The 8,860-nt window shown below is 61.4% G+C and overlaps 1 protein-coding gene across 1 annotated transcript in view; it reads right to left on the bottom strand.

Annotated features, from left to right (window-relative positions):
- HDAC4 (histone deacetylase 4) overlaps positions 1-8,860 on the bottom strand; it is a 61,534-nt gene that overhangs the window by 12,878 nt on the left and 39,796 nt on the right. Inside the window, exons 12-18 of the mRNA XM_006893439.1 lie at positions 8,502-8,688; positions 8,288-8,421; positions 6,085-6,205; positions 5,282-5,328; positions 3,552-3,659; positions 2,179-2,234; positions 44-131 (exon numbers count right to left, since the gene is read on the bottom strand). Coding sequence (XP_006893501.1) covers positions 44-131; positions 2,179-2,234; positions 3,552-3,659; positions 5,282-5,328; positions 6,085-6,205; positions 8,288-8,421; positions 8,502-8,688 — 741 coding nt within the window. The remainder of the gene's footprint in view (positions 1-43; positions 132-2,178; positions 2,235-3,551; positions 3,660-5,281; positions 5,329-6,084; positions 6,206-8,287; positions 8,422-8,501; positions 8,689-8,860) is intronic.

The following is an 8,860-nucleotide window of genomic DNA, read 5'->3' as shown; positions in this document are numbered from 1 at the left end:
GCCGCGTGGGGACCTGGGTACGCAGCGTGGGGACCGGGCTCACCCAGTCCACGATGAGGATCTTGCTGACATTCAGTCTCTGCTGCAGGAGCTTGGCTGCCACGGCCACTGAGTTGAAGTAGCAGAAGCCCCTGCAGGTAGGGCGGGGACAGGGACACAATGGTTAGAGTCCCCAGCCCACCCGGCCCTCCTGAGAGACTCAGTCCTCTCCCCCTAAGAAACAAACGGGTCCTTCTATGTGAGTGGTCTGTGAGGGAGGCCAAGTGGTGGCAAAGCTCAAAGTGGCAGGTGCACGGGCAGTCAAGGACAGCTCCTCTTCACGGGGCTTCAGGGAGGACTGGAGAAGATGGTGTTTCGCTTGGAATTGTGGGTGGGGCCCTGTTAATGAACTTGATGGGCTTTGGTGACCAGGCCCAGGCGCTCAGTTGACTCGGTCCTCAGACACTGTGATGGTGCTCTGTGATGGACACGTATGTGCACACGGGCGGGCACACACACGCGCACACACACTGCATCCTGCAGTAACACATCCATACACGTGTACAGTGCTCCATGCACCCTAGTCTCTTTCCCACACACACACACACACACACACACACACTGCATCCTTCAGTCACACATTCACACACACGTACAGTGCTCCATGTACCCTCCAGTCACTCACAGACAGACACACTCCATGTACCTTCCAGTCACACACACTCATACTTCAGTACCCCCCACACTCACACCCCCCTCGCACTCAGCCCGCCCTCACCCCCCCACATTCACACACTTGCTCTCACAGCCCCCCGCCCTCTCCACACGCACATGCTCCCCCACTCACACTCTGTCTCACACCCCCCCCCACACACACACTCTCCACACCACGGGGTGCACCATGGAGCCGCAGGGCTCTGAAGGTCCAGGGATCTCTCACAGGGCCTGTGCGCACAGTGCCCGTCCCTGTCCTCACTCTCCACATAGGGTGGTCACTGATGTCCCACAAGGACGCTGTCCACAGAGCACAGCAGTGCTTCCTGCCAGGAGCCTAGTGTCCATGTGCCCAAGTACACGCAGAGGTCACACTCTCAGACACAGGGCAAACCCCAACCATGGCTGTGGAGCTAATCCAGACTCCAGTGACCCCACAGGACAGAGAACTGCCCCAAGGGTCCTTGGAGGCTGTCAGAGGCTCCACCTTTCTACTCCGGAGCAGCTGGTGAGTTTAAACCACTACCCTTCAGCAGTCCGGCAAGCGTGTGGCTCGAGCCTGCCACTGACCCGGCAGGGTTCTGGAGTGGTGGATTCTGACACAGCGGCTCGGCAGGACAGGGCAGGGCTGACCCTAGGCTTCCCAAGCCTGCCACCGATACGGGAGATGACTGCTCCTCCGGGGCAGGTGCTGCGTTTGAACCATAGGCCTTCGGTGAGAAACTGAGAGCCGGCCTCCCCAGGGTGGCATAATGAGGGAAACACACAGATTCAGCCGGGTGACAACGCTGCTCTCTACGAAGGGCTCTGCGCTGCATCTCAGAGCACATGGTTCAAATCCACCAGCTGCTCCCTGGGAGAGGGGGGACTCTCCCCTATCCGTTCTAGGGCCTGACAGCCTGCTGGGGAGTCTGGAAGAGCCACTTCCGACTTTACGGTACAACAACGCTGAGTCTCAGCAGCAGATCAGAACACGTCCGTCCTGCCTGGTCCGTATGTCCCTTCCCCTTCCTGCCTGGTTCCCCTCCTGTCCTGCCTGGTCCCCTCTGTCCTGCCTGGTCCGTATGTCCCTTCCCCTTCCTGCCCGGTTCCCCTCCTGTCCTGCCTGGTCCCCTCTGTCCTCCCTGGTCCGTATGTCCCTTCCCCTTCCTGCCTGGTTCCCCTCCTGTCCTGCCTGGTCCCCTCTGTCCTCCCTAGTCCGTATGGCCCCTCCCCTCCCCAGTCTGATCTCTGCTCTGAATTCAGTGGTCTCTGCCATTCTCTGCGGGGTGTGGCCATGCCTACCTGGTGCTGAATCAGAGGTCAAGGGCCACGTGTGCATGCTGTGTCATGGGGACAGTGCTGCGTGTGTGACCACCAAGCCTCTAACAAGGGCTCAAGGCTAGCCTTACACCCCTCCCTCCCACCCTGCGTGCCCAGCACCGTGAACCTGGTGTCCCCTAACTGCCCACACCACCATGGCTCTGAGCCCCCACATCCACTCACATGGGTGTGCTCTCCTCCGCGTGGTGTCCTGGGGGGCGGACCACAGCAAAGCCATTCTGCAGAGGACCCGGGCAGGGGTCGGGGAGAAACACGTGATGAGAGGCAGTCTTTACGCTCAGGTGGGAAACCGTAGGCTGAATACTCAGCAGACAGAGGGGTGTGAGGACCACATACGCCTGCTGGCGGCTGGGCTCCCCCAGCCCCCAAGCTTCCTCAGTTGTTGCCTATAGCGGGGTCAGTGTGTGACATCTTCCGGTCCCCATCACCCCAATCCAGAGCTCTGACACGGGGGGTTCACAGGACAGGACATGACCATGGAGGAACCAAGCATCGCAACCCAGAGCTGGGGCACAGGGGGCCCAAAGTGGACATGTCCATGGAGTGTCCATCACTGCAAAGCAGAGCTGGAGCGCAGGGATACAGAGGTCCAAACAGGAAGTACTACAGGGACTGGCCACTCTCTGACACGGCGTCTCCAGGATCAGGTTAGGACGCCCAGATGGATCCAAGCGCCCTACCGGCTGCCCTCCCAGGAATGTGAGCGCTTTGACAGGACCGGAGGGAATGGGCACCTCAAAGACCCACAATCGCTTGGAAAGGTGATGAAAAGGGTGAAGCTGAATTTCCTTAGTGTCTGTAATGCAGTGTCCACCCAAAGCCCTCAACGCTGCCGGCCAGCTTCCCTGCATCCTGTCATTATCCTCCCTTCTGGCGAGGCACAGCGGAGGAGGGTGTGCTGACGAGGTGGGAGGCTGTGCTCAGGGTGTGACTTAAAGTCAGCTTCTTGGGATTTCAAAGAAACTGGACCAGGGAGATGATCACGGGGCCGCAGAGCCACCGCAAAGCAGAGCCAGGCACGAAGCCCGGTCCCTGTGGGGAGAGCCTCCCAGGCGCAGGGGGACCACACTGCCAAGATGAGGGGACGTCCCCCGGGGGTGCCGCAGGGGACAAGGCCCCGCGAACCGGCAGACAAAGAGCCTTCCCCAGGAGCCAGCACCTGGACTCCGGGCTCTCTGCACTGTGAGAGAGAACATTCCCGTCTGTTAAGGCCAGCCTTTCATATCTTTACAGTAGCACCAGAGAACTGAGAATGTACTTCTGCCAAGACAGCACGGCATGCCAACAGCTGCAGAGCAGATGCCAGCTGCTGCCAGGGGGTACTGCTGCCTGTAAATGAACTAACAGACATTCAAGAAACTTCTCAGCCGCTCTGATAATGAGGCTCACAGAGCCACGAGGCTGTGGCTTCGCAGGGGACTTCCAGGAAGGGCCCGGGGCACCACTTCTCCCTGATGGAGCTGGGCTCCCGTCCACCCCTCCGTGTGTCTGGGGGACAGTCCTGCACTAGGGCCAGGTGTGCGCCACTCACGCACCTTCAGCTCGCCTGTGGCCACCTTGAAGACCAGCTCCACCACACAGCCCACAGCCAGGCGGGCAGCCCCCGAGGAGTGCACTTCATTCCATATAGTGTCGCTGTCCACCTGTGGAGACAGTCGTGGTCATTGCTGTGCACAGAGCCACGCAAATCCCACACTGCAACCTTGCCCCTCACTTCCCAGCTCACTGGGTCACCTCTCCTTTAGAATGGTCTCCACCAAAACACGTGGAGCAGAGCAAGAGACGCTCAGGGTCTCCTCAAGGAAAGACCCAGCGTGGATCGGGGCCCGTCCAACTCCCAGACCGGGGGCCTGTCCAGGTGACGCTCCTCCTCAGAAAAGCAGGGACGCAGCCCCGCGCGGGCCAAGGAGCAGGCTGGAGAAGCGATGGCCTCTCGGTACCGGCTTCGTCCAACGCCAGCATGTCCCTGCGGCCACTGGACCCACACTGCCTGCATGTCGGCTCCTCAATTCTACACAGCTGGGGTGGCTGACTTTGAAAGTGGACATGGGGGCAGAGTTCAGTGTCAGAAGGGGCAGCAGGAAGACACAGGCTGGCTCTGGAAGGGGACATCGAGTTGGTAGCCCACCTTTGGACAGCAGGCAGTGGCCAAGCTCTGGAAGGAGTGGCTGAGGCTGCGCTGGCCTGAGGCCCCACTGGAGTTGCACACCCTTTCTTGGAGCCTGGTCCCACCCTGGTCCTCATGGAGGCGGTCACCACAACAGGTGAGAGGACACAGTGCCTGGCACCTGTGGTCCCTGGACCCGCACCTGTCTGCACAGACGGGGCTTGGAGCAGCTGTCTGGGCAGCGCCGGACCCCCAGGCTGGGGCTTACCCTGCAGCGCATCACGGCATCACGTCAGCACGAGTGTTTTTCTTTCCCTCACAAGCTACAAATTCTCGAAGGACATGCTCACTGCAGGGCAGTGAATACCCAAGCTCTTTTAAGTGTGGCCAAAAATACGCTGTGAAGGAAGCACTTGGGGCCTCGTGCGACAGAGCAGAATGAGGGGAAGTGCCTGGCGGAGAGAGGCCGGTCCCCCTCTGATGGGATAATCGTCAAAGTGGCGATTCGTGTGGACTCAGGAAGAAAACACTTCTGCTTCATGAACAGACTTCAGAGCCCGAGCTGAGTCCCGCCTGCTGTCAGGCCCCAGCGACCCGCACAGCTTCAAGCAGTGCCTCGCTGTTCCCTCCGTCCATCCCTGCCGCCCATGGCCTCTGTCCAGCATCTCCGGCTCGCAGGCGAGAGGCTGGCCCAGTACGCTGGGCCTCTCTCCGGGCAGTCATGCTGTTCTTGGCCCTGCCACCCACTTCTGTGAAGAGGGACCCTTTCTCGGACCACATGTGCTCCGATCACAGGCCAACAGTGGCCTGTGGGTGCCGAACCATGAAGGTTCACTGTCCATTCTGACTGTTAGGTGACACCCGTGCTCACAGGTCAGCTCAGAGCTGTCTGCACCTCGACCCCTGCTTCTGAAGGACAAGCCCCGAGGGGCAGCGAGCAGGCCACTTCTCCCACCTGGGGAAGTGACGGTGGGGGTCGCTGTGGGGGACGCTGCCTGGGCAGGTGCTCTAGGCCCAATCCCATGTCGGCCACATGGGGGTGCACGTGTGGAGCTGGGCCCCCCAACCTGCGGATGGAAAGCACCTAGATACAGTTAGTCACTGTGTTGAGTGACCAGTGAGATCACACAGGGCACCATCTGCGTGGTGGACACTCACCCCAACACCGCCACACGGGAGCCGCACGAAGACTGACGTGAGAGAGCCTGTGGGGACAAAGGGCGCTCAGGCCAACCGCCAGCCCAGCCCGCCAGAGGACAGGGCACCTGAGCTGGGGGCCAGGATTCCGGGGCTGAACTCAGGTGCAGCCCGGCATCCTCTCAGCCCGGAAGGGCACCAAGCCCAGAGGGGCCCACTGCCTACCCAGCTGGCTAGTGCTGCCAGGAGCAAGGCCCAGCTACCACGGACCCCAGGAGACTTAGACGTGTGCACCCAGGTGCCAGCCTGTCCCTGGAGCTGGCCCTGCCTCCTGGCCCCACCCTCCAGATGCTGTCCCTCCCCCAGCACCCAGCTCTGCCCACCTGCGAAGTGGCTGGGGCAGAAGGTGGGGGGAGTCCTAAAACCTCTCAAACTGTGGGGATCCCCTCAGTCCCCTCTGGCTACCCCCAAAGCCTTAAATCTCCACACAGAGCCCAGGAGAGGGGATGGAAATCCTCCAGGGAATCCTGCATCCCAGTGAAGAGGACACTCTGGCTCCCACACAGGCCGTCTGCGAACAGGGTGTCTGAGACAGGTGGCTGGTGTGGTGCTGAGGTCCCTCGCTGCCTCACCTCACAGGGCGTGCGGACATGCGCACTGGCCCCTGCCCACCTGGGCCTGTGGTGCTCACAGCTGTGGGCCATGGGGCGTCCAGGGTGGGCCAGGCATCTCACCACCGCCCCTGAGGCTCTTGAGTGTCCCCAGCACGGCACCGGCGACTCCAAACCCACTAGCGGGAGAGGGGAGAGAAGCTCTGGAAATACCTAGAAGTTTCTTACTGTCCAGTTTCTGCCGGTTGAGGGGGTTGGTGCCGTAGAGCAACGCGTGGGCCTCCGAGTGGACTGTCTGCAGCTCCTCCAGTGTGGCCTTGCGTCCGCGAATGCACTGGGGACAGAAGGGACACTAGGTGCTGGCCTGCAGCATTCGCTGGCAGGATGGTTATTAGAGCTGTGGCCCATGGACATTGGCCTGACAGGTCAGCTCTGAAGGGGCAGGGCCGGCGGGGGCCTCCACCAGCATCCAGAGTGTTTACACTGAGCGGTTTGGGAAAGTGACCTCTGCCTGCCCCGTCCTGTCACAGGACCTGCATGTGTCACGCTGTCCCAGGGCTGGTGTGGGCTGCTGCCCGGCATACTGGGCGCCCATGACGTGAGGAAGCGTGAGCGGCAGGGCAGGTGGATGGGGGCACTGTGGACTTCAGGTGGTGCAAGGGCAAGGCCCCGTGGCCATGCAGACTCCCCTGACCACCAATCTGCAGAGGAAACACTGCCTTAAGACTGAAGGAAGGTGTCCTTGGAGGTACGAGTTGGTGAGCTGATGCCCCAAGGAGAGTGTCAGACCCCACCCAGAGAAAGCTGTGATGGGGACCCAAGGTCCCTTCCTGCCCTCTGCCGGTCAGCCCATGCTGGGCTGGGTCTCCTCAAGTTCCTGAGGGACGTGCGTAGCTCTCAGGTCCTGGCAGGAGACCATCCCTGCAGGGGCTGTGGCTTCTGACTGGGCCCCACCATGGATGCTTCCTGAGCATATATGCCTGGCCTTCAGGTAACCCTGAGGCCATCAGCTGTCCTGCTTGGCTGGGCCCAGGGCACAGGGTGAACCTGCTGCAGGAACGTTCCCGAGCCCAGATCTGAGCGTCATATCATAAGGCACCCCTGGTAACACCTGGCATCTAACACCCACAGCTCAGGGCCTTCTGGTGTGCAGACAGTGTGGCGACAGGGAAGGACCCTCAGGAAAGGACAATTCCCCCAGGCCCTGCGGGCTCCTGGGTGCGAGCAGGTGGGGGGAAGGGGAGGAGGAGGAAGGGGAGGAGGAGGAGGAGGAGGAGGAGGAAGGGGAGGAGGAGCAGGGGGAGCAGGGACAACACAGCTTCCCCTGGCTTGGGCTCTGCTGCCCCCCAGTGGTGCTGAATGGAGCATCTGGCAGCTTCTAGAAGCTTCCCTGTGCCACTGGGCCGTGGTGTGGCGAGCGCTCGAGTCTGGACCAGGCTGTATCTCTCCAGAGCCCTCATCACCACATCTGGCGGTGCGTCTGATGGCCGAGCAGGGGCCCACACGGCAGGGGCCCTGATGACCAGCACGGATGCACGCTCCACCTGCCCTTCCACAGCCCATGTCCGACGCCAGGCCAGGCCACTCTCAAGTGGGCATCGTGGCTCTGAGGACTGGTAAGGGAGAGTGAGGCCAGCCAGGCCCGGAAGCGGTCCTGGACCCTCCTTCCCGGGACCCGCTCCTGAATTCAGTCGGTGAGTCACGGACACACTCTCGGTTCTCACCACCGAGCCTGCCCTCTGAGGACTGCCCAGTGTGGATTAAGCCAGCGTCAAACCCAGACAATGTGCATAGGTCTGCCCAACCAGGGCCTGCAGGTCAGGCCTCAGTCTACACCTTCTGAGAAGGGCCTGTCTGTGCCCTTGGAGAAGACTCCTACCCACACTCTCAGAGACCCTGTCCACACCCTCGGAGAAGTCCTCCGAGACGCTGAGGAAAGAGCCCACAGAGAGAAGTCAGCCGACCTGAGGGTTGTGGGTCCGTGAGTGGCCTGTTCTCGGACAAGGCAAGGGAGGGGTGGGGAAGCCAGGGCAGCAGGGGTGCAGTGCGGTGGCCGGCAGACCTGGCCTTTGTTGAACTGATCACCGCTATCAACTCTACCCTTGCTCCTGGGGAGCCCATGCCTGGCAGTGAGACTGTTCCCCCACAATGTGACCAGCAGTCAGTCTACACCTCTTGGTGTGACCGCCCCAGCCCACCTGTGGCCATGTTTCTGTGTCCCTTTGGTGTGACCAGCAGTCAGTCTGCACCCCTCCGTGTGACCACTCCAGCCCACCTGTAGCCATTACTGACCAGTCTGGACGCCTCGGTGTGCACCCCAGCCCACCTGTGGCCATGTTTCAGTGCCCCTGTGGTGTGACTAGTGGTCAGTCTGCACCCCTCGGCGTGACCGCCCCAGCCCACCTGGCCGTCTTACCTCACACTTGCCCCGGAGGCCCGTCTCCTGCAGGCGGGACCAGATGCTCTGGATGCGGCCGGCGTGCTCAGGGTGGCTGTTGGTGTTCCCGCAGGTGCACTGGTGCTTCAGCATCAGCGTGTCATACACGAGGCCTGCAGGCACAGGGGACAGTGGGGTCTACTCGAGCCGCTGTCCTGTGTCTCCCCCATGCCAGAAAAGGGCAGTGCGCTACCTGTGGTGAAGCGTGGCTTGGTGGGGGGCTCCTGCACAGACATGGGGAAGGTGGCAGAGGCTGGGGAGGACTGTGCCCGCGACAGGGGCCGGTGGCTGCCGAAGGACACGGGGATGCCAGCTGCCTCCATGGACGCCTGGTAGTTCCTCAGCTGGTGGATCCGCTGCTGCTCTAGGAGGAGGGCTTGCTGGGGTGCGGCAGAGACGGGACTTCACTTGCTTCTGCGTCAACTCATGACTCAAACTTTGAGTCACATGTCATCATTTTCTTACAAACTTTGTGCCCGCCCACCTGTCCGTCTGTCTGCCCATCCATCCATCATCCATCCAGCATTTATCCATCATCCATCCATCCATCCA

The sequence above is a fragment of the Elephantulus edwardii genome, unplaced genomic scaffold (assembly GCF_000299155.1).
Source record: "Elephantulus edwardii isolate Elephantulus edwardi_28Jun2011 unplaced genomic scaffold, EleEdw1.0 scaffold00127, whole genome shotgun sequence".
Classification (NCBI taxonomy): Eukaryota; Metazoa; Chordata; class Mammalia; order Macroscelidea; family Macroscelididae; genus Elephantulus; species Elephantulus edwardii.
Note: the sequence above shows the minus strand (reverse complement) of the source record. Positions and strands in the feature narration are given on the sequence as shown.